The sequence below is a fragment of the Mus caroli genome, chromosome 11, assembly GCF_900094665.2.
Source record: "Mus caroli chromosome 11, CAROLI_EIJ_v1.1, whole genome shotgun sequence".
NCBI lineage: Eukaryota > Metazoa > Chordata > Mammalia > Rodentia > Muridae > Mus > Mus caroli.
This window is the reverse complement of record NC_034580.1, coordinates 71503700-71529448: the sequence shown is the minus strand read 5'-3', so window position 1 is coordinate 71529448 and position 25749 is coordinate 71503700. Positions and strand designations below refer to the sequence as shown.

The window sequence follows — 25749 nt, the reverse complement described above, 5'->3', positions numbered from 1 at the left end:
CCCTGCTCCACTCTATCTTTTCAGAGACCTGAGCTGGACATGGCCTTGCCTGATTTGAATTTCCACCCAACCTTGCTTGGATTTTAGCCTTTCTCTTTTGCTGGACCATTTTAAGCTCCATGCAAAGACGTTTTTTTGTTTTTTGTTTTTTTCCTAACTTCTTCTAGGGAAGATTGTACATGATGGTTTGTTCCAACATGCCTCTAGGGGAAATCGCAGATTCAGATAACAGTGGAGTGAGCTGTAGGAGAGCATGTGGGCTGGCCCTGCCCTGGGCAGTTAGACTAGGGCTGTGCCTTCTCTTTTCTTGCCTCTGCTCAGGAATTTAGCAGCCGATCTTGCACGGGAGGCTAGATAATGAAACTATTTTAAAGCCAAAACAAAGGGCTAAGGCTGATGTCATCTCCCATTTCAGTCAGCACCTCCTGGAATGCCCCTTGCTGCTGGCCTGCTGGCCGTCACCATGGGAGGTGGCAGGGTGCACTCAATGTCATATCTCTTCTCCCTGCAGCCTGTGTTTCCCTAAGGTTGCTGCAGCTGCCTCTTAGGAAGGACCTGTATTTGCATCTCAACCACTATCTAAACCCCAGAAACCAGGGCCACTTCCCCCAGCAGTGTGCAGCAATGGGGCTTCTCATTTGATGCTAGACTAATCTTGTGTGCAAAGGGAGGCAATTCTGCTTGCCCTCACTCACCCACTGTGGGTGCAGGATTTTATGTTTAAAGGCCTCAGGGCCTTCACGTGACCAGGACCTTTTTGCCTCCCTACTTTGCTAAGGAACCATTCGGTGGCCCTGCTGGGGTTGGAAGTGATAGCCAAGGAGTCCCCCTTGACCCGGTGGCCTGACATTGACCAGGACAAGTGGAGAAACTAGCCATGGCTTGGTCAGTTTAGCTCCAAACCAGCACTTTGTAGTTTCCAAACTCTATAATCTAGCAGGTTAGGCATCGTGACTACGGGTTGTCTTTCCTTCCCTAACAGGGTCATCAAGTTTCATGGAACATTTACTAAGAGACGTGGAAACATGAAAAGGGTATTTTGTAAACTGGGGAGCACACAAGAGGTTGGGTCCCTTGAGAATCAGACCTGTTCACAGAAGTGAGGCAGAGGCAAGGTGTGTTTGTATTTGAAGTCTGTTCACTGATTAAAAACTGGATAGTCATTCAGTTTGCAACCAAGAATAAGTGGTCACCCTGAAGTCTAATGTGAGTACTAGGAATAGAGAATTTCTTTTGTGTGTATAGTACTGGAGATTGAACCCAGGGCTTGTACATGCTAGGCAAGCACCTTACCACTAGGCAACATCCCTACCAGCCCCACCCCTGGGCCTCCTGCATGACATGCTGTCATTGTTAAGCAGAGTTTGGGTCAATTGTCTAAGCTGGCCTTGAGTTTGCCATATAGCTTCCCAGGCTGGCCTGCAACCTTAGGTCCTCCAGCCACCATCCTCAGTCTCCAAGCAGCCAGGATTATGGAAATGTGCCACTATACCAGAGATTGTTGTTGAATGTAAACTGTGGGACCCTACAATAGCTGAATCTGACATCAGAGACATTTTTCCGGGAGTGAGGTGCGGTGGTGCATGCTATTAATCCCACTTTAGAGGCAGAGGCAGGTGGATCTCTGAGTTCAAAGCCAGCCTGTTTATAGAGTGAGTTCCAGGACAGCCAGGGAAACTCTGTCTCAAAACCAAACCAAACCAAACCAAACCAAAGACAAAAGAAAAAAGACATTCTTCTGTTTGAAATATGTCCTTACTACAATGTTCAAGCCTATCCCAAGTTAATAACATGTGTGTGTGTATGTGTGTGTGGGGGGGTAGGGACCAAATACAGGACATAATGCATGATAAACATGTGATATACTGTTGAAGCAAAATTTTTACATATGTATTTTATTTTATGTGTGCGGGTATTTTGTCTGCACATATGTCTGTGCACCAAGTATGTGCCTGTTGCCTGAGGAGGTCAGAAAAGGCTGTCAGACTCCCTGGGAATAGATTTCCTGATGGTTGTGAGCTACCTTGTGAGTACTGGGAATTGAACCTGTGTCTCTGCAAGAGAAACAAGTGCTTTTTCACACTGAGCCATCCTTCTAGCACCCCTTTTTGGGTTTTGTTTGAAGTTAATACTTTGTTTTTGTTTCTTAGTTTTTGTTTTTTGGGCTTTTTTTTTTTTTTTTGGTTTGTGTGTGTGTGTGTGTGTGTTTGAGTCAGGGTCTCGATTTGTTGCCCTGGCTATCCTGGAACTCTGTCTGTAGATCAGGCTGGCCTTGAATTCACAGAGGTTCACCTGCCTCTGCCTTCCCAGTGCTGGGTTTAAAGGTGTGCACCACCACCACTCAGTTAAAAATTTTTTTAAAGATTATTTTATATGTTTGAATGTTCTTCCTACATGGATGTATGTGCACCTTGTGTGAGCAACCATGGGGGTGCTGGACACTGAACTTGGTTGTTTAGAAGAACAGCAAATGTTTCCAACCCCTGAGACATCTATATGGGCCCCTAGCATTGAATTTTTGGTCCTCCTGACTCAGCTTCTGGAATGTAGGATTGCAGGCATATACCACCGTGCCTAATTTCAGTGGTTCTAGGGGTTGAACCCAGGGAGTCTTGCATGCTCAGCAAACTCTTTAACAAGCCCTTTACCTCCCCAGCCCCAAAGTTTACATTTTTATAGGAAATGACTCTCATTTCTATTCTCTTTGAACATATTTAGACTCTTGAAGTCTTTGGACCTCAGTTTCTGGTTTGCTTGGGAAGGGGTCTCCCCTTTAACACCCTGGAGAAAGTTTATACTGAGCTCACATTTGTATCTTTTATTGTCTTTGAAATCTTGCAGAGACCGTTGTCAGTCTCAAGCCTTGCCTCTCTCAAACATGACAGCTCTGAATTTAAGGTGAAGGGATTATATTCTTTCTAGATGCATCTTTTCCTTATTCTAGGTTAGTGGTTCTCAACCTCCTAATGCTGCCGCCCTTTAACAGTTCATGTTGTAGTGACTCCCAACCATAAAATTATTTTAGTTACTACTACATAACAGTAATTTTACAACTTCTATGAATCTCAGTCTAAATCTCTGCTTTCTGGTGGTCTTAGATGACCCCTGTGAAAAGGTCATTTGACTCCCAAATGGGTTATGAACCACAGGTTGAGAGCCACTGTTCTAGGTCTTCTTGAATACCAAAAACAATTAAGAGGATACACTTAATAAGGGCCACCAGGCAAGAGGCTCACAAGTTCAAAACTAGCCTTAACAAAACCCCACAAAAAACAAGGCATTGTTGACATGGTCTTAGATACCTGTAATTGGATGTGTGTGACACAGGCAGTGTCTCCCTACAGAGGCCAGAGGTATTGGACACCCTTGGAGCTAGAGTCACAGGCAATTATGAGCTGCCCTATGGGGATGCTGGGAACTGAACTCAGGTCCTCTGCAATAGGAGACCTTTGTCTCCGAGATGTTTTTTTCAGCCCCGATGCTGGAAGATGCCTAGGCTGGTGTCTTTTATCAGTTACCTCATCTGTCTTCTTAACTATCTCAGTGAGCCAGCTAGCATTGCTGTGTGTGTGTGTGTGTGTGTGTGTGTGTGTGTGTGTGAGCGCGCGCGCATGTGAGTGCAGATGCTCGAGGAGACCAGAAGATTGCCTGATGTCTGGCACAGGCTGGGCTGTGGCCTTCCTAGCCTATTACTGAAGCTTTATCAGCAGCCACACTAACAATATTGTGTCCTCTTGGCAAGTGTGTCCTATGCCTCATTGACATAGGTAAATTGGCTTGGACATTGGCTTTTTCAGGCTGTAGAACTTGGGTAGCTGTGTTGGCTACTATTGAATTTATCCTGATTGTGTGGAGGCTTCTGAAGTCAGAAAGGCTGAGCTAAATGAGGTAGTGTATGCCTGTTTGAGTGTAGTGACATACACTTTTAAAACCAGCATTTGGGAGGCAAAGGCAGGGAGATCTCTGTGAGTTTGAGGCCAGCCTGATCTACATAGTGAGATCTGGGCCAACCAGAGCAGCATAATAAGACCCTGTCTTTAAAAATAATATAATATAATATAATATAATATAATAATATAAAGTACATGCCCACAGTCCTAGAACTAGGGAGGCTGAAGCAGGCTAAAGCATGAGTTTGAGGCCAGCGTGGGCTATGTGAGACCCTGTCTTTCAAAAGTAAAATGAGATGAAATCAGAAATGCGTATGAAGTTTGCATCCACTTGGAATGACTAACTAGAAGCCCAAGGTTCTCTCTCCCGGAGTTTCCCAATCACTGTGCCCAGAATATGTTGGAAATGTGAAGGCATTAAGTTCCCCTAGCCTCATCTCATCTCTGACCACTAAGAGCTTAGTCAACCTAGGGGTGTTGTGCATGTGATGTCACTTCCTGTGTGTACCACAGAGTGTCAGTCTGTAAGGCATCTCTACCTTCTGTTCTCCTTCGGGTGAGGACTGAGGTTTGTGTGGTGGACCAAGCCCTTTTCCTAGCAGTACTTCCTGTACCCCTCTCTCTGTTTCCACTGCTGAAAAGCTAATGCCATGGATACAGCCCTTGCTAGGGCAAGTTGATGGTCTTGGCAAGTGGACAACAGAAGGCTTTCCCCCAATTAAATGCTAAAACTTTGAACTTCTAGCCCAAAGGAAGGAATAGCTAGGGCTCTGTCAGGAATAGTTCTTGACTTCTTATCAGGGAACACTACAACTCAGACCTTATCCCTTGTGACCCCAGACAGCACTGAAAATCCAACAATGCTTCTCACCCCAAGGAGACCAGACACACCTTACGCCATGATCAAACTAGAGCTCCCACACACGGTCTCGTTTTTATGTTTGTGGTCAAACAGGCCCTGAACAAAGCGAGGTCATTTCTCATTTCGGTAGAAATACCTTGCTTGGTGGAATAGGATAGTAGAAGAAAATGAAGGAGGATGAATCTACCAGTGATCTGGCTGAGAAACCCCAGGGCCGTCTGCAGAACCACTCTGATTTCAAGAGTGCAGTGACCCTGTTGTGTACTGAGTGGGGTGGTGCGTTGAGTCATAGTTTGCTTTTAGTGTCTAAAGGATTTCCCCCTCAGTGGCGGGGCTTTGTGTGTATTCGGCAAGCTCTATTGTGGAGCTGCATTCCCAGCCCCCATCCAAAGGAATTTCTATTGTGACTCAATGACTTTTACAACAGTGAAAATTAAATTACTGTATAAACAAGCAGTTAAGACAATTACGGACGGGGTGTGCTGAGATGGCTCAGTGGATAGAGAGGCTCTTGCCTGATGGCCTGATGTGAGTTTAGTCCTTGGATCCCACAAGGTGGCAGGAGATCACCAACTCCTAAGGCTAGTGCTCTGACCTCCATGTGCACATCTACACACATAAACAAACAAAAAAGAATAAAATATGTTTTAAATAAGGTTGGATGTATAGCCCAGTGGTAGAGCATTTGTCCAAAAGCACAAACCCACAGCACCACAAAAATGAAAAACGATACCAAAAAAAAAAAAAAAAAAAAAAATAGCCTACATGCTTCATACTCTCTGTGGCCTCCTGGTGATACATGAAATGTGTATAAAATGAGCAAATGGCAGGATGCTAATTGTGGTGTGGCTTCTGAGCCAGCAGCTTGGGTGTTCTTTGTGGCCCGACCATGGCACATTGTATCTGTCAGTCCTCCTTTCACTGTCCCTGACACCTGCAGAGTTAGAGACAGGTTTTATTTCCCAGAACAAAGCATTTGTAACCCTGATAACTTCTTCTTCTTTTTTAAAAAAATGTATTTATTTATTATATGTAAGTAACTGTAGCTGTCTTCAGACATCTCAGAAGAGGGCATCAGATCTCAGATGATTGTGAGCCACCATGTGGTTGCTGGGATTTGAACTCAGGAACTTTGGAAGAGCAGTCAACCACTGAGCCATCTCTACAGCCCCCAACCCTGATAACTTCTAAGTCCTTTGTGCACCTTCACTGCCTTGCTTAGAAGAATGAGGGTCTGGATAGGGAGTGAGGGTATCTTGTGCTTGTAGAATCAGGTGAGTCATATGGAAAGTCACCTTGTGTGTGTCTCGGGGCCATAATACTCTTTGGTAAGAGAAGACTCTCTTCCTTTTTTGGCCCTGAAGTCACACTGGAAATCCTCAGCAGCTCAGCTGTGGCCAAATGTGCCCATGGGTACTGGAGTTGGGGTTAGCAGTCTTTGCAGAAGTCAGGGTTCCTGTCAGGCCTGGGAGGAAGTGTTGCCTGTGTACGTGTGTGGCTGTGTGTGTGGCTCCGAGAGAGTGAACATCTCTGTGGCAGCTTCCTCTTCTTGGCTTAACTGTGGTGGGAGACAAAGAGGGCCTCTTACTAAAACAACCCTGAAACTCCAGTGAAATACAACTTCACTCTCCTAAAGGGCTCCCTGAAGAACTAACCCAAGCACCGAGGCTCTAGTCAGCCAGACGCAACAGCAGCGCATGTCCCTGTCTCCTCAGCCTGCAGAATGCTCCGATCTCATGGCACATTTGCCCCAACAATTAGAAGCTGAGGGGAAGAGAAGGCTTGGAGCCCAGGTCTAACGGAGTATATAAAAGAGCCCAGCAACTGCCTTCTGACCTTGCCTGTGCTGACCACCCCACCCACCCCCGACACACACACACACCAGGGAAGTCAAAACGAAGGATGCTGTCTATGGGAAGGCACTACCTACAGTTTTGAACTAGAACGGGGTCCAGGAAAGGAGACTTCCCAGCATCCTCCCTCCCTTTGCTGGTGGCCTGTGGCTACCATCATGTGATAAACATGTGGCTTCCTAGGAGGGAAGCTTGCACAATCACACAGAAATAGGAAACTGGGAGATAATCAAGTGTGGCACATAAAGAATTGGGCAATGAGTTGTCTAGAAGACTCTGGGTTTTGAGAAGGGAGCCAGGCTTCCTCTGAGTCATATCTGTCTCTGAGGAGGCCCCAAGAGCTTGAACTATCTGAGTGGTCAAGAGGCCAGTGTTGTACTGTCCTCTGCCTGTCAGATAAAAATTGGGTGTCGGGCTGGCCTACTCTGGCAGAGATAGGCAGGGCCAGATTTGAGAGCCACCAGGCTTATTGTTTCATTACCTCAGAGCAGATCAGGCAGGGCTTGGGTCCTGATTGCTCTTAATTACCCACCATAATATGCTCCCTGGCACCCCCCAAAAGCAGGTGACTCCCGAGCCCTGCACAGGGCTCCTGCCCAGATGGCTCTGCAAGGGAACTGAGGTGCCGCCTCAGCCTTTGTGGCACTTCCAGTTCCTGGGTAGCAGGTACTCAGAAGCACAGCTGTGCCTCCTTAGGAAAGTGAGTCACATGGTGTGATCTTCTCCCAGGATGTCATGCAGCCCCCACTGAGACCACTGAATAGAGAGTGCTCCAGAAAGTTCAAGCTTTGGGCAACAGAGACATGGAGTCGTCCTCTGATCCCTGGAATGTATGGTGGCACCTGTCTACCCAGCCACTCATCACACCCACACATACACAGGCACACTATAAAAAAAAATTAAAATGTTCCTTACGTGGGCTGGCGGTGTGGCTCATTGGTAAAACATGTACTTAGTGACCCTGGAGTCTAAAAGTAGAGCTTTTTTTTTTACTTTATAATTCTTTCTTAGTTTTAGCCTATGTCAGGCTATGTGAGAGAGCTGCCCTAATTAGGGTCACTCCGTGCCCTTATCACCAGGGACCCTCCAGGCACAGGCTTCATATCAGAAGACTTCAGAGGGTTAGACGTCATTTAAAGGAGAAAACATGGAAGTCTGTCTTTGTTCCTTTCTGGCTCTGCCAGTTCCCTTGACAAGCAGCTTAAGAACTCTACTGGTACTGGGCATGGAGGCACATCCTGTAATCCTAGACACGGTGTCTAGGACATAAATCTTGGTGACACTGGAGACACATTAACTAAAGGGCTTTTCAGTAACCGAATAGGGGAAATTGCTCCTAAGATCAGGCGTGCATTGGAGGGGAGAGGTCAGGCCTCTCTTAAGAAGAGCTGTGAATTCTGTGGGTTTTGCTGTAGTCACTTCTCTATTGCTGTGACAAAACACCATGACAGAGGCAATGTACAGAAGAGACAGTTTGTCAGGACTTACAGTCTCAGAGGGTTTGTACAGCGAAGGTTGCAGCAGGGAGCATGGGGCTGGAGCAACAGCTGAGAGCTTGCACTTTGAGGCAAGAACCATGAGGCAGGGGGAGGTGTAGGATTTTGGAACCTTAAAGCCCACCTCCAGTGACACACCTCCTCCAGCAAAACCACACCCCCATCCTTCCCAAACAGTTCCACCAACAGGCACCAAATATTCAAACAGGAGCCTGTGGGACTTGTTCTCATTCAAACCACCATAGGTCTCTGAGTTCGTGCTAAGGCAACACCCTAGAGTAGCGTGTCTTCTTCAGGCACTCATTGTAGTTCCCTCATCCTTTATCTTCCTCTTCTTCCCCCTTGTCTGTCTACATCTCAGGCTCACCTCCAACTTTCTATGTAACAGGATTAACTTGACCTTCTAATCTTCCTGCCTTTACCCACCAAGTGCTGGGATTACAGGTGTAGACCACCATACTTGGTTTTCTATGGTGCGAGGGCTCAAACCCAGGGTTTTCTGTATGTGTAGCTTGTACTTCACCAAGTGAGCTATACCCACAGCCTTCCTCCCATCTCCCCACCCCGCCCCCCTCCTGACAGGGTTTCTCTGTGTAGCCCTGGCTGTCCTGGAACTCAGTCTGTAGATCAGGCTGACCTCGAACCTCGAACTCAAAAATCTGCCTGCCTCTGCCTCCCAAGTGCTGGGATTAAAGGTGTGCACCACCACTTCCCAGCTCCATCTTTTTAAAAAAAGGCAGTGTCTCACTGTGTTGCCCAAACTGGTTTAACTCTGACCACAAGTGATTCCTGCCTCAGTCTCCCAGGTGTCTGGGACGATAGGTATGTACCCTCCACGTCTGCTCTCCTCCTTCATTTTTGCCTCTGCACTTGTTCTTCTCTCCCAGAATGCCTTGCCTCTCCACTCCTTTATTTGTGCCAGGGAAACATTCGTTGTCGTTCCAGGTCTTAATGCAAATGCTATTTCCTGTAGAAGGTGTGTTGGATAGTTTGTGCCAACCTAACACAAACTAGGATTGTCTGAAAGGAAGGAACCTCAATTGAGAAAATGCCTCCATTAGATCTGGCTGTAAGGCATTTTCTTAATTAGTGACTGACAGGGTAGGGCACAGCCATCGTGGGCACTGCCATCCATGGGCTGCTGGCCCTGGATTCTGTAAGGAGGCAGGCTATGCAAGCCATGTATGTGAGTGTGGCCTCTACATCAGCTTCCGCCTCCAGGTTCCTGCCCCGTTTGCATTCCTGTTCTGGCTTCCTTCAGTGATGAACTATGATGTGAAAGTATCAACCAAATAAGACCTTTCCTCCCCAACTTGCTTCGGTCGCGGTGTTTTATTGCAGCAATAGAAACCCTAAGACAGGAAGTCTTTGGTTATTAGCTCAGTTGGAAATGGTGACCACCTACCCCAAAACATAGTGTCCAGGCTACTCTCTAGATCCACCAGGCATTGTGTGGCCTCTTTAGAATCTCAGGCATGTTTCAAACCTATAATCACAAAAATATTGGGCAAATAAACACTGCATTTAAAAAAGTATTATTTTTTATGTGAATATGTGTTTTGTCTGCATGTATGTCTGTGCACCATGTGTGTGCAGTGCCCTCCAAAGCTAGAAGAAGGCATCAGATCTCCTGAAACTGAAGTTAAGTTGTGTAATGTCATGTTGGTGTTTGGAGTTGACCCTAGTAGATCCCATGAAAGAGCAGGCAGTGCCCTTAACTCCTGAGCCATCTCTTCAGCATCTAGAAACCCTGTCTTGTGTAGGGTTTTAGGATAGCTGAACAGATAAAGAATAACTTTTCCAGCCTTCAGTCCCAGGGTATGCATGGTTTGATGTTCTCTCCCTCCTGCTGAAGAGAGACGTGTGCAGGCATGTGAGAAAGAAGTGAGGAACAGGGGTATGGATTCTGGAGAGTCCTTGGGCTACTATGGTAGCTGAATGTCTTTGCACACATAAACTGTTTACCACATCACTGGCACAATAAACGTACATACTTGTAATTGTGACATTATTATTCCACTCTTCTCATTGGACTTCCATTACTATAATAAAGTTCTGGAGGCAGACTACTTTATAAAGAAGAGGTTTATTTGCCTCTCAGCTTTGGAGGTTGGAAGTCCAAACAGCATGGGACAGGTTCTGATGACATCATGGCAGAGCTCATGTGCATCTCTCTCCCCCTACTCTCTCTCCCTCTCTTTATAAAGCCACTGGGATTCAATCACGAAGCTCTCCTTTAATGGCCTAGTTATTCGCCAAGGTTCTCTCTTTTGGACTTCTTGGCTGAAGGATTGTCTACAATGTGAGGTCCTGGATTCATTTCCCAACACTGCAAACAAACAATAAGACAAAGCCAAGTCCCCAGTTCAAAAGGCCATATGCAGATTAAGTTTCTACCCTCCTTTAAAAGAGAATTTATATATGTATCTCTGTTTCTGTTTCTCTCTGTCTGTCTCTGTCTCTCTATCTCTGTTTCTCTCTCTCTCTCTCTCTCTCTCTTTCTGTGTGTGTGTGTGTGTGTTGTCTAAGATGGCTAGAAGAGGGTGTCAAGTTCCCTGGAGCTGGAGTTACAGGCTGTTTGGGCTTTCACATGCAGGTGCTGGGAACAAAACTAGGGGCTGAAGAGATGGCTCAATTGTTAAAGAGTGTGTATTGCTCTTGCGGAGGACCCAAATCTCTATCCTCCTAATAAATACTATTAACATATAACTTTACAGATGAGACTTTTGCATGAGTACAGAGGGCACAGATCATATTCAAACCAAACACTGGAGAGGAAATATAGGACCTAAAGTGAGTTAAATACACCAGAACAGCCTTACTAGGTAGCAGGGGAGAAACTGGCAAGAACCTGGGATTAAACCCCTGTGGGGAGTGGGGATGTAGCTCAGCAATAGAGTGCTTACCTACCTAGTATGCATGAAATCCTGGTACCAACCCTTGTAACACCCAGACAGTCAGACTATCAGACAGATAGACAGACACACGTACACACTCCTGGAATATGGATCCCGACAGCCTCAGGTGATTTTCTGTGGTAAAGGCTCAATAAATGAAACCTTGCAGAGCCCAACAGACCAGGTGAGTCCTGCATTCTCTGGGACTTTATAGTTCACTCAACAGTCCCTGGGGATCCAGGCATACAACATTACAGAAGGTTTCCTTAGCCCAGTCCTCCCACTGTTAATCAGACTGCCCGTAGACCCTCATAATTGAGGTCCTTGAGTGGGCAGGAGGCCAGAATCAGCTTCCACAACTTCTCCCATTACCGAAATGAAAAGCAGGTCTCCAGTCCTCCTGGTTAGAGGGCTTCAAGAGATATGAGTACATTATCAAGTCAACTCTGGGAGGCTTCCGCCTCTGGCCGAGGCAAAGTGGTCAACATCACCCTAGCAACCTGAATCTTCTTTCACAGATTCCCAGGGTTTCCACCCTACAGAGAGTAGAGGTTTCAGGCCAAGCGGCTGCCTCCAGAGGCTGCGTTCTTCCATAAAAGCAACAGTTCACTTCCCTACTCCAAAACCAAATTGCCTTGCAAATTTGGGACAGGTCTAGGAGAAGGACTCCGGGCTACGGCTTCAGAAACGGAAATTCCCTTAGTGGGCTGAATCTTTTCTAGGTTTCTATTTTATTTCCATGTTGGAACCTGATTGGGTGAAAAAGAGTGCAGCATAGGATGCTGGCTGCTTAGCAAGGGAGGCTGTGCATTGGGGAGTTCTTAGTTGGGGCTTCGTGTGAGCAGCGAGAGAATAATTAGAGCAGCTATTGTCCTGCCCCAAATCTGATTTTAGGTTCCCCTGGAGTCATTTCAGAGGATGTGGCCACATGTCAACCATCCAGCCCAGACAATCTATTTCCAGTTGCTGGAACCCAGATAGCTAAATATCTATATACTGCTTCATTCCAGGTTCTTAGTAACCAGGAACCATTCATTCGTTTGGTCCGTCATTTGCACAACGTGCTAGGGTTTGCTGAAAAGAGAACTCACTGTCTAGCAAGAGATAGCCCTGAATGGTCTTAATTAAAAAAAAAAAAGTCTCTATTTTATGCATATGGGAGTTATGCCTGTGGGTATGTCTTGATACCATGTGTGCCTGGTGCCCCTGGAGGCCAGAAGAGGATGCTGGATCCTTTGGAACTGGAGTTACAGATGATGGTGAGCCACCATGTGGGTGCTGGATGCCAAATCTGGGTCCTCTGGAAGAACAGCCAGTGCTCTTTAACGTCTGAACCGTCTCTCCAGGCTCTGAGTGTTTTTTTTTTTTTAAGAGCACTAAAGAATTGGAGAGAGAGAAGCAGGTCTCTCTGGCTCAGTTGTTAGGGAAAGCCCCTTGGGAACAGTGGTATTTCAGTTTAACACCATAAGGTAAGTAGGAGATGCTCAGGCAGAGTGGAGGAGCAGTGTTGGGATGTGTTTTCCTGAGACAGGGTCTTATGTCAGTCACACTGGCCTTGTGCTTATTATGGTCTGGTTTCAGCCTCTCATAGGAAGCAGTAGTGGATATGTGCCACCATGCCAGGATAGGGACAGGACATTTTCTTTAACTTTATTTAAAGATGTATTTTATTTTATGTGTATGGGTGTTTTGCCTGTATGTTTGTCTGCTTGGTGCCACAGAGGTCAGAAGAGGGGATATCAGATCCCATGGATCAGATATTTGTAAACCACCATGTGTGTGCTAGGAACTGAAGCCAGGCCCTCTGCAAGAGCAACAAGTGTCCCTAAGCATTAAGCCAACTCTACCGCGCTGCGGACAGAACATTTTAACCAGCTGTGAAGGTTTGTATTTGCGTGGCTCAGGGAGTGGCTGGATTAGAAGGTGTGGCCCTGTGGAGTAGGTGTGTCACTGTGGGTGTGGGCTATCAGACCCTCATCCTAGCTGCCTGGAAGCGAGTATTCTGATAGTAGCCTTCAGATGAAGATGTAGAACTCTCAGCTTCTCCTGAACCATTCCTACCTGGATGCTGTTATGCTCCTACCTTGATGATTATGGACTGAACCTCTGAACCTATAAGCCGACCTCAATTAAATGTTGTCCTTATAAGTGTTGCCTTGGTCAAGGTGTCTGTTGACAGCAGTAAAACCCTAGCACACCAGCTATATCAACCTGTGCAAGAAGTACAGGCAATGGGGCTGGAGAAATGGCTCACTGGTTAAGAGCACTGGCTGCTCTTGCAGAGGTCCTGAGTTCAAATCCCAGCAACCACATGGTGGCTCACAACCATCTGTAATGGGATCGGATGCCCTCTTCTGGTGTGCCTGAAGACAGCTACAGTGTACTCATATAAATAAAATAAATAAATCTTTCATTCTTTAAAAAAAAAAAAAAAGAAGTACAGGCAACTGCAGGACAAAGGGGTATGCAGGACAGGCCACAGGGCCTGACAGGCTATGAAAAGTAATAATGGGTGTTAGGGTTGTATAGCTCAGTGGAAGAACACCTGCTTAGCATGCCCAAGACCCAGGGTTTGGTCCCTAATGTTGCTGAAAAGAGAGATGGGGTGGTGGTGGTGGTGGAGAAAAATGTGCCTTTCTCCAGATACTGCTGTAAGTGAGCCTTATAAAAGGGGAAATGGCATGTGAGAATTCTCTTACAGCATGCTGTCTGTGGCTTTGAGATGCAGGGAGACTGGAGACTTCTGTGAGAGCATCAGGTCTATGGCATCAGCCTAATGAGCCTGGGGCTGCCTAAACCAACAGATCCTTGACAACTTTTACTGATTTGTTACCTGTCTCGTTCTTCCTCACTTCCCCCTCCGTTAGGATCTGAGCCATGAGTAAGGAGCAAGGAGATCTCTCAGAGTTAGAGGCCAGGTTGGTTTACAAAGTGAGTTCCAGGACAACCAGGGCTGTTACACAGAGAAACCCTGTCTCAAAAGCCAAAGAAAACAAGACCGGTAACAACAAAACCCCTTTTGGTACGGCAGTGACAGCTACACCTTCCAATGGCAGTTACTCCTTTCCCAGTTAAGAACCACTGTCTTGTTTTGAGAGGACAAAGTTATGTTCAGCTGCGTCTCAGGCCCCGTTAGCTGGCAAGCAGGAAGGTATGGAAATCTCTTCATTGAAAATGTTACTGGAGGAGACTGGACATGGGTGACACACTTGGGAGGCAGAGGCAGGCAGATCTCTGTGAGTTCAAGGCTACCCTGGTCTATAGAGTGAGTGCCAGGATAGCCAAGGATACTCAAAAGAATCCTAGCTCAAAAAACAAAAACAAACAAACAAAAAAAAACAAACAAAAACAAAAACGATGTTACTGGAGGGGCTGGAAGATGACTTATCAGTTAGGGGCACTTGCTGTTCTTTCAGACCTGGGTTCAGTTCCCAGCACACACACACACACACACACACACACACACACACACACACCCCACACCCTTTCACATAGATACTTAAGCAATACATAATTAAAAATAAAAACTACTCTTTAAAAAATGTTCCTGGAAGGTTTGTCCGATGGGGGAGTATTCTGCCCACTCTATTCTTGTTTCTCCTGGCTATCTCAGACTTTGCTTACAATGGTTACCTGCAGCCCTAGATAAAGCCTGGTGGAAAGCTGAGATTTGAGTCCAAGTCCTTGGAGGCTACCTATGTAGAACACCTCGTGTGGCTGAGGTGCCACTCTGACCACCAGATGGCGCCCGAGAGTTCCTGTTCTCTGCCGCAGGACCAGTAGTAACAGGAATTGACTGCAGAGAGAAGTTGCTTTAAAAGAGGCCTGATGCTTAAAGAGACACGGCCACATTGCCTCAGACTGGACACTTGAATCTGTAGAACAAGACTCTACCACGGCAAGCACCACTGTCCAGGGTCAGTGGCTTCTCTGTCTTTGCCTTCCTGGGTTTTGATTCCATCTCTTCCATGGCTCTTATTCGCTGCAACTGTTCCTGAGCCTGAGGGGACTGGGCCAGCCCGGAGGAGGGTGGCGTCAGAGCTCCTGGCAGAGCAGGTGGAGCTGGGATGCATCTGCAGAACTCTGGCTGAAAGAGTAGGAAGCACAGCCAGCTTCAGGGCAGTACAGACCACAGAAGCACAGAGGGCCGGCCTGTGAGCGCTGGCCTCTGCGGGACTTGATTCTGTTGCCTTGGAACTAAGGAGATTGGAGCCTTTGAATTTGATGTCTGGGGTCATTGGGATTTGAGAATTCTTGTGTCTTCTTCGGGTGGCATCTTTCCAAATACTGATGGGGACTCAGAGGTAAGTAGATTGAGGGAGGGGGCTCTAGACTCCGGGGTAAAGTCGTCTTATTGACCGTAGGAAAAGTCTCCTGTTGACCCTTGGGTAGTGAGGGCTCAAAATGGTTAGTTGATGGTCACTTTAGAAGGTCTCCTCCTCAAATTGCTTTTGATTAGCCTCATCTAAGCCAGCTGCTCTACCGTGATGCTAACTTTCTGGTGTCTGGCTGTGTGCACAGGGCCTGGGAAATGTGTGTGTGGTGTGTCACTGCTGCTGTCTGTCCTTGGGTATTGTCCTGGTATGCATCAAGAGTGTGAATGTAGTTCTCTGTCTACATCTTGTCAGGGGTACAGACCTTTATCATGACTCAAGCTGACAAAACATCCACAGGGAAATGAGATGGGGCTGGGGTATGTGTGTGTGTGTGTGTGTGTGTGTGTGTGTGTGTGTGTGTGTGAAGGTAGTTTCTGTTGTCTGTAGATCTTACTGTCTGCTGGAAAAGCTAAGAGGGTGGAAAGAAAGAGAATAAAGAACAAAATCTTGGACCAAGCCATCTCCGACAGGCAACTCATGGGATGCCTGGTCTGGGGAATTTTCTACTTAAATTATTTTAAATTTACATTTATTCATTTATTATGTCGGGGGGTGGGGCATGAGTGCCACAGCACATATGTGGAGGTCAGGAGAGATCAGAGGACAACTTGTGGGGAGTCTGCTGCCTACCATGTGAGTCCCAAGGATAAAACTCATGATGTTCTCAGGCTTGGTAGTGAGCCCTGTACCCGCTGAGCCCTCCCATGGCTCGAGGGATTTTCTTCTTTCCAGACCTCAGAACTGAAGATGAATTTTGAGAACAGTAAATGCTACTTTGCTCTACCTAGGAAAAGGGAATGAAATAGGGTTCGAAAGCAGGCTACTTGCCAGGCATGGTGACACACATACCTCTAATCCCAGCAGTTCTCTGTGAGTTCAAGACCAGCCAGGCCTACATAGTGAGTTCTAGACCAGCCAAGCCTACATAGTGAGAATGACTCTATGTCAAAAAACAAACAAAAAAATCCAACCACACACATACAAGTACACACCAGGAAACAGAAAAACAGGCTACCTCTCTCAGGGTCTCTGAGAAAGCCAAGTTTACAGTCTTTCAGGGCTAATAAGCTATCTGGAGGTCATCTACCTGATCTACCTTCTGCACCTGTGAAAACTAAAGTTGGAAAAGCCTGAGTCTGACCTTAGGCAGGTAGGCAGAGGGCTAGGGACCTGGCCTAACACAGTCATTGGATTGCTTTTTAAGCTTGTCTGAGGGGTCATCTGACCTGTTGTAGTAGATGTGGTTTTGTGTGGCAAACAGTTCTCTTTTTGTTTACGTATTGGTGGCCCCTGGGAGTTCTGGAATGGCACTATCTTGCCTTTTCGTGGAGCTCCAATTTCTCCTTTCCTGGGTTTAATGCTTCCTTTATTTATTTGTTCCTTCCTAGGCCAGTATAGCACTACCCACGTGGACTTGATTCATTTTCAAGTGTTACCATCTGCTGGCTGGCCAGTGGCTTAGCCTTTCTGTGCCTCCATTTCTTTACCTGTGAAATGGGGCTAACATAGCACCTGTCTTGCTTGCTTACTGTTAGGATCAGGCCAGATGAGCTTTGTAAAGCATATTGAGCCGCACCTGGCAGTTAGGCACCAGTCAGGGTTAACTATTTTTAATTTCTATGACTCTATGCACTTTAAAATATTTTTATTTTTATCTTATGAGTGTTTTGCCTGCATGTATATCTATGCATTGTGTATGTGTCTAGCAACTGCAGAGGCCAGAAGAGGGTGTCAGATTCCCTGGAAACTGAAGTTGCAAATGGTTTGAGTTTGGCATGTGGGTGCTAGAAATCAAACTTGGGTTTTCTGGAAAATCACTGTCTCTCCAACCCATCATCTGTATTTTATTAGTTTATTCTCATGTATTACATCCCAACTGCAGTTTTTTGGTGGTGGTGGGGGATTTGAACCCCTGCCTCAGCCTTCTTTCTGAGAGACTGGAATCACAGGTGTGCATACACACCTACACCTGGCTTAACATGCATTTTTGAATGACAGTCAGCTGAGCTTTTGGCATATACCTGGTTATGTGTGAGTTCACATCGCTGTAATAGCACTTTTGGAAGTTTACATACACTGATGCTTCCTGCTTGGCCCCAGCAATAGAGACACTTTCGTTTGTTTTGCTAGCAGTGACCACTGGGTGATCAGAGACTTTTGGGTCCTTCCTGTGGTGCACAGCAAAGCTGTGTTGCTAACATGAGAAAGGAGGGAGAACGGAGATATAGGTAACATCACTGATTTTGCATCCTGGCTAAGTAGTTGGTAGACTTGAGAGCTGGTTGTTAGAGAGGCAATGAGTAGTACAACCCTGAGAATGAATAAAGGGGGGGGCTGCTGGTCTTCAGAATGGGGTTTATCTCTCTTCCACTGAGCCTCTCAACTCAAGGCTGTGTAACTAAACCTTAAATCCTGTGATGGAGGAGGAGCAGGCAGGTAACCATGGAGATGGGGATGAGGGGGGCACAGGTTAGGGATATGGAGAATGTTGGCCCTTAGGACTGGACAGAGAATGGTTACTAGAGGCTTGGCAGAAGTGGTGCATCGAATGCTGATCAGTGTCTTGGAGTGCTCCACCCATCTGTACATCCAGATACTTAGCTGAATCGGTGTGTGTGTGGGGGGCGGGGGGAGATCCTGTCACAAGTATACCTCCCTGCTGCTCTGACAGTTTGGGGCTGATACCTGGAGTAGAGAGCACTTCAGGATAGCAAACCTTGGGCAAACTACAGAGAAGGATGCCTCTTTAACTCCTTAGTTCCCAGAGTGTATGTGTGAGTTAGGATCTTTTGCAACCTTTCTCTGCCCTCAGTGTCCCTTAATCTAACTGGGGGCTTTTGTTAGTCTCAATTCACCCAAGTGCTCCAAGACCCACCCACTTATCTCTGTAAACAGGCTTAGAATCAATCTGTGTGATGTGATTCTGAAGTAACTACCCTTTCCCAAGACAGCGGGTCAGAAGTGTTGTTGTGTGATAAAACTTTTCCTGTGAGACACAACACACATTATTCACCTGAGACGGGGAACTAAAGTATAAATAGATACCATCAAAATCCAACTTGGTGATCCAATAGGTTTTATTGGGGGGTAGTTACAGGAGTAGCAATGACTCAAAGACAGCTGCATCATCAAGGACCACCTCAGCAGGGGTGACAACTCACAGAGCTGGGAAACCTGGAGTATGCACAGCTTGCAGGGAGCTCAAAAGATGGGCGTGTCCTTTCCAAATGATTCTGGTCTAAATCTCTTCTTGCAGCTCAGTTGGCTTCAACTTCTAGCTGGACTGGTCTGAGTCTTCCTTCTGTCTGAGGGGAATTCTCAGATCTTGTTGCTTATTCTGGCAAGGAGGGGCCTAGTGAGTCTTGTTGGTTTCTGGAGCTTCCTGAAAGGGTTGTAAAGTTGTTTTCCTTCCTGCTTAAGGAGCTTCCCAGCAGGATGGAATGTTTAAGTCTTGGGGGAAACTGTTACACAAGAGGTGGGCAGGTGGTTATGGAACAAAACTGCAAGGGCTTCCTAGCAGATGGTCTTGCATTTTCGGATCAGAAAAGATTTCCGGGGACCTTTAGTGACTTGGATTATCAGTCAGCTGACAGTGAAGTGGCATGCATAGGATCCCAGCCCACACTATGTGGTTGGGTCACTGAGCTGTGCCTTAGTTTTTCCATCTGGAAAATTCACAAAACCGAGAAAAGAGCTGTGCTTGGTAACACAGGCCTTTAGCCTTAGCTTTCTAAATCTCAAGATTAGCCCTCCATGACACATCTCCTCTAGTAAGACCATACTCTCTAATCCTTCCCAAACAATTTCAAGGACCAAGTATTGGACTATATGAGCCTGTGGGGGCCATACTCATTCAAACCACCACATTGTCTCAAGAGGTAAAAAGAGAGCTGGAGATAGGCTTTGTGGTAGAGTGCACGAGTGCGGTCCTGGGTTCAATTCCTAGCACTGCATAAAGTGGGGCAAATGGAGGATAAGAAAGGAAGAAACCAGAAGTAACAGTGGTGCTCATCAAGAGATCATCCTAGTGAAACTAAAAAAAACCAAAAAACAAACTCTTAAGATCTAAGCCACACACATCTAGTATTCAGTGTCAGTTATTAGCACTATGGCCTGTAAGATTGTATCTATAGGCTACACTGTGTTGTGGAAAGAACAGTCCTGGGAAAGATCAGACACAATGTAGAATAAAGCAAACTATAACAACTACAGGGAGAGCAAGCAACTGCAACATTTCAGCTAGGGGGAAAAAAATACACGCTGAAAATAGCTTGCTCAAGCCTTTGTAGATAAAAATGTGAAATGTATGCAAATGTATGTGACTCACATAGAAACATATATCCATGGCCTCCTCAGAGTCAGCACCGGATGTGGAGATGTGGGGCTGTGGCCTGCAGGAAAATCCCTGTGGCACATCATGTGGTGTATTGTGGGAGGGGTCAATGCTGCAGCCTTCTAGGGTTTGTAGCTGATAGCTGTACCCAGGCATATTTTCCCTTTCTCTTGGGCTCTATGCCTTCAGAAAGTGCTATGCAACAGTAAGGCACGCCCTTGTCCTTTCTCTGTCTGCTTCCTCAGAGAGCTTGCTTGCTCCCTCTCCCACCCATAACTCTATTTCTGGATAGTCTCGCTGGAGATGCACAGCCCCCTCCCTTGCCATGCTCCAGGTGTTAGCTTGGCCCTCCCAATTTTATAAGCCAGTCAGGGGCGGTGGGGAGGGTAACCGCTGAGCAGGAAGGGCCAGCAAGTCACAGAACCAGAAGCTTGAGTTAGAGCTAAAGGGGTACAGGAGGACCTGTATCTGCTGCCCACCTGTGGGGGCTCCCCCACACAAGAGCATCTATCCTTGAACCTCCCAGAGGCTCTATCCTGTGTATCAATGGGCTCTAGCTTTTCTTGATCATCTATAGAGGCCAGTGTCCAGACAGCTGGGAAGTTTACAAGGCTGGGTACAAATTTCCTTATAGGTGAGGGTCTGCTTCTACCCCTCAAAACTGTCTGTGCTTGTTTGGGATAAGGAGAAGTCCCTGTGGGTACTAACAACAGTGCCCTTCTTACAGGGAATGGGGAGCTTAACTCTTTGTAAACCTCTGTATGGCTGGAGCCCCAAAAGGTGGGATGGGAAGTGTCCCATTATTAGAAATTCCACTATACTAGTATATGAGAGGTCTAACCCAGGTCTTCCTTGGTGGGCTTCATTGCCTCCTTCCCTGGGAATTCAGGAAACAGGCTGCAGCCTCTGCTGTCCTGGACCACCCTAGCCTGACTCCAGTTCTGTCTCCAAGTCACTTGGCCCAAGGAGGTTGGGAAAGTTGCCATGGGTCCCATGTCACTCCCAACCCCCAAACCTTCAGTGCTGTTGAGGTCACTGTTTGGAATTTTGTTTCTTAAGACTGGTCTCTGAGGCATCTGACCCCCATCTTCCTTCAACTCCTATGTGATTGTGCACAGAGGCTAGGGATTGTCAGACGGCTCCTGGAGGAATTGGGGAGAGTCCAGTTAGGGCTTCTGTACCCCAGTTTGACTCTTTGCCTTAAAGGGGCACATGTGAGAAATAGGTCCTTCCTCTAATGCCAGGGGATGACCCTGACCCAGTGGTCCCCCCTTACTTCAGCCGCCCACCCTTGGTGTGTAACTGATGCACGTAAGACCAAGGATAGATGGGGTGATTTAAGGTTTGGTAGGAAAACAATTCCTGGGTGGCCCAGCCTTCCAGCGGGGCGCAGGATGTTAACCCAGTCCACGCTGTGCTGCCCAAGCTTGTCTAGGGGTGGGGCCTGGCAACTGCACCAGTCCCGAAATCGTGCTTAGAGATCCTGGGGTGGCAGGTGATGTCACCCCTGCGGGTCCATAGGTTTCTTTAGTCTGCGGGTTGCCAGAATTTATGCTCAGCCCAACCAGGGGAGGAGGGGAGCCTCTGGCCCTGCGCCGCCTCCCGGAGACCCCGCGGGAGCTCTGTGCGCCGGCTGGAGGCCATCGGTGGGGCTGCGGGCTGCTCTCACACCCCACCGGCCCGCTGCGGCTGGGGGTGGGCGCGCTGAGCCTTGCGCGGATTGGCTGCCGCCTCCGCCCCCCGCCCCGGGCGCCGCGCAGCCCCGGGGAAGTTGCTAGTTGGCGCGCGGGCTGCGGGGCCGCGGCTCCCAGATCCGCAGCGGGTTCGCCGAGGCTGCCACATCCCTGCACTAAGCTCTCGGGGGCGCTCCCCTGTCCTCACCTTGGCAGCTGCGGCTTGCTCCTCCCTACTACCTGTTTCCCTGGCTCTCCCGCCTCCATCCTGAGCTCCGCAACTTCGACCTCCGAGTCTGGCCTCCCCTCCCGGCACCCCGCCTGCCGGCGCCCTTCCTCCTTTGTTGTGCGATGAGGGTCGGGTTTCCCATCTGACCAAGGAGTCTCTGCCGCGCGGAGCCGCCGGCATGGAGCCGCTTAGCCACCGGGGCCTGCCGCGCCTCTCTTGGATCGACACCCTCTACAGCAGTACGTGTGCCCATGGGTCCCTGGGTGGGGGACAGGGGGTGTAAGAGGGACACCCAGCACCCTCCGAGGAGCCCTGTTGCCCTCCGGGTCCCAGGTGCACCCAGGCACTGGCAAGTGTTAGCGGCCATGGTCCGCCAGGTGTGCAGCCAGCCAGTAGGAGGAGCGGTATGGAGTCCTCAGAGCAGATTTAAGGGGGGAGGGGGTTGGATAGACCAGGGCTGGGGGGATTGTGTCACCCCTCCCACCTGTTGTGTAACCCAGCACTCTAGCGCTCCGCGAGTGGGAAGCGTCCTTTTTAGAGCTCTACCTTGGCCTTTAGAATTGGCAGCTTTTCTCCTCACATTGAAGTGGGAAGGCCATTTTGGGAAAAGTCTTTGGCTCTGTCTAGTTTACTACCTCAGGGGCATTCCGGTGTGTGATTCGGGTTGATGATGGGATCAGGTTGGAAGAGAGACTGTAAGGTACGGATCTCTGTGGGGGCCATTTGGATGAAAGAGCCAACCTCCTAGCTCAGCAGTCTTTCTTGTCAGCCTAGTCACCACCCCCATTCTCATCACTACCACCACCCCCAAGAAAAGCAAATGAAGAGGGGAAAAAAAAAACCTCCGGTACTCCACCCCCTCGCTCCCAAATCAGCCATGATCATGTGATTGCTCTTGTACTGCCTGGGGGATGTGTAGTTGATCACTGGGACTGACTTACTCAGATGGGAACCATTCCCACCCCACCCCCCATGCCTTAGGTGGCACTGCCCATGTCGCCCTCCCCTCCCCCTCTTTAACTCATTGGCATTCTGTGGTGTTGGGAGATGGTCCTGGTGGCCTCCAAGAATGACAGTAGATGTGCTTTTACCTATGGAAATGCTGGGAACCCTCCCACTCTCTTTTAGTACACCCTAACCCTGAGGCAGGCGCATCTAGGTGGTGACTCTGAACATTAGATGCATGAAACAAGGACATTTTGAAGGGTCAACCTGGCTTGAGTTCCTTCTTAACAGTCACATTCCGGGGATGAGAGGAGACGATGTCTTGAGCCTCGAGGTCTTTCCTTGCAGTCTCTGCATTACCCAACATCCAGCCTCTGCCCTCTGTATCTTTTTGGGTCTTGCCTCTGCCCTCTGTATCTTTTTGGGTCCTGCCTCTGCCCTCTGCTCCCTTTGGGAGCTGCCTCTGCCCTCTGCTCCCTTTGGGGGCTGCCTCTGCCCTCTGCTCCCTTTGGGGGCTGCCTCTGCCCTCTGCTCCCTTTGGGCCTGCACTTCTCTATCCAGCCTCTTTTCCCAGTTTCCTCCCCTTCCTCCTCCCAGGAGCTCTCCTTGTGCTGGTTCGTTCTGCTTTGGGGTTTCAACATCAAAGAGGCAAATCTGGTCCCCCTGGGTGTCCATCTTGGCCAAACCCAGCCAGTCCATCTGCTCTTTTCCAGTAGAGGCCAGCGTCGTTGGGTGAAGGTCAGGGCTCACAGCTGTGATGTGTATGTGTGTGTACACGTGTGTCTGTGCAAATGGGGACACACATCTGTTAAGAGGCCTGCTGCAGATCAGCTCCTGACTCAAAGGACGGATTAGTGACCTCTGCTTAGCTGTGCTCTTGCAAATCAGTCATAACAATGCCTCATATTCATCTGCAGTTTGTGCTCTTGGATATTTCTGGCTCTCTGCAAAACCCACCCCTGCTTTCCTTATTTCCCAAAGCATAGAATCCTATGGAAAGCCATCTGTGGCTTTCTCTCTATTGCTAAAGACAATTCTCTAACTTCATCATCTGAGTCTCCTGCCCCAGCCTGGAGTTGAGAAGCAAAATTGCCTTGAGAATTCCTGACTAGAGGAAAGCCAGAGAAGGGAATTAGGCCATGAGCCTCTTAGGGGGGTGCACTATAAACTAGTCCTCACTTTGACAGCTTGGCATCTGAGCTGTCTAACCTATCCTAAGGCCCCAGGGCAGCTGGACGGTTAGGTGGTGAGCAGGGGCGCTAGCTTTGCATGGTGTACGGAGTCCCTGCCTTGCTCCTGGAATAGCTTATTTGGAAGTCTGTAGCAGAAGGCTTCCTGGGGAGGTTTTATGTGGTCATATTTGGGCTGTTAGCCATCAAGTTTTCTTTTTGACAAGAACCTAAGTTAAACAAATACCCAGGCTGTCATTTGCCTGGCAGTGTGGTTCTGTAGTTCCCAGGGGCAGTTCCTCTGCCTCTGTGGGAACCTTTTGCTTACCAAGCTCACAGGTCCCCACAAGTGCTAGATCCAGGAATTGTAAATGGGGTACGCAGGGCAGCCAATGTGACTCCTTAGAGATGTGAAGTGATTCGGTTATAGAGGCTCAGTGTGAGTGACATTTCTGCAAGAGTACTCATAGCCTTTCTAGGTTGTTGAGAGTGTGCCAGGTACTGTGTGAGGTACTGTCCTAGGTACTGTGCCAGGTACTATGCTAGGTAGTGTACCAGGTAATATACCAAGTACTATGCCAGGTACTCTACCTCTTATCTCCAAACCTCACAACTCTGACAGATCAGGAAGGGGAGGTTGAGTAAACTTCAATAATTTAGTCAAAAACACATAGCTGATAAAGGGGGCGGGGGCGGAGGGTGTGGGGAGGCAGGATTCAGATCATACTCTGGCCAATGAGGAGGACTTGAGTGTCTCCCAGTATGTCTGAGATTACTCAAGGCCCTGTCCTATCATGCAGTGGGCAGTACCTGCCTATTCAGAACTCTCCTCAGTTGTTGCCCTGAAATGATCCAGCAGGGTAAGTGGTTTTGATAACGTTGACACCATATCGTTGGTCTCTATAGGACCTTGGGCCTCGTTTTGTAGCCCATGCCAGATTCTCGGTGGCTCCCTCTAAGCCTAGTTGCTCTCTACTCCCATCAGACTAACCACCAACCCCTTCCTCTTGACTTCTTGTCATTGGAGTCCTTAGTTTCTTCTTTCTGGTGTCTGCATCTGTGCCAGAAGGTATGAGCTGATGGCAAATGTATTGATGGTTATCACATACTCCTTGCAAAGGTGGTAGCTGTAAATAAACCCTGCCGGTAGTGGAATCCTGAATGGCTGGGTCATGGAGATTCGTCAGGCACAAGGAGAAGTGGTTGATCGCAGCTGCCCTCATGATGTGAAACTGATTGGGGAAGGATTTTTAGCCCTGATGGCCTGAAGCGGCAGCTGAGGGTGCAGCCACCTCAGCTCCTGCCTCTTGGCCTCTCATTTTTCACGTGGATATAATAATGGATGTAAAGGTTCTTCCTCAACTCTTTGTCTTACTCTTCCCTGATGGCCAGTATGAGTCTCTCCATGGCTTGTTTTCTTTCTCATAATTCCTCCATGGCTTTTCATCAGTCACCCTTTCTGCTAAACACTTCTGCCCTCTCTGCTGTACCATGGAGGGAGTCTGGACTAAATTAAGTTCTGTGAAGTAACACAAAACACAAGAACACTCTGAAACTCTGCCTGTCCCTCCTAAGTAGAGGCAGCCCTCTGAGCAGGTCTGGGCTAAGACACATCTGTGCACCAGGTAGTCTCATCATTTAGCTCCTCTTAAGATGGGAAATCTTTAAGTATGTGTTCTAGGTTGATTTAAAATGGAGGCACAGGTTCAGGTCTCTTCCTTTGCCATTTGACCTCCTTTATCTCAAGCAGTACATTGCAGATCTCAAACATACCTACCTTCCTGAGCCATGCAAAACCCTATGCTTTCCTGGCTTCTATAGAAGGCAGAGAAGAGCATGACCATCTGTAGTTACAAGACCCCTATCTTATGGAATCAGTATCTGTTACTCCAGTAGCATTCAAAGACTATCTGTTGTGGTAGTCTTTGTAGACCCTTATAGACTCAGCCGGTATGCCAAGAGCTGTGAGGCTAGGAACCCATTTCCAGATCACCCTGAGCCTGTCTCAGTGTCTCATCCTACTCCC

At 47.9% G+C, this 25749-nt stretch overlaps 1 protein-coding gene across 3 annotated transcripts in view; it reads left to right on the top strand.

Moving 5' to 3' along the window:
* Abr (ABR activator of RhoGEF and GTPase) overlaps positions 1–25749 on the top strand; it is a 196143-nt gene that overhangs the window by 29344 nt on the left and 141050 nt on the right. The window contains exon 1 of one of the 3 annotated variants that reach the window (XM_021175889.2): positions 15026–15302. The exons of 1 other annotated variant lie outside the window; for it this stretch is intronic. Coding sequence is in view for 1 of the 2 variants with exons in the window: in XM_021175887.2 (XP_021031546.1) it covers positions 21788–21848 (61 nt within the window). In the remaining variant the exon portion in view is untranslated. Of the gene's footprint in view, positions 1–15025; positions 15303–21487; positions 21849–25749 lie in introns of those variants that run through there. One more of the 3 variants, XM_021175887.2, reaches the window with a different exon arrangement.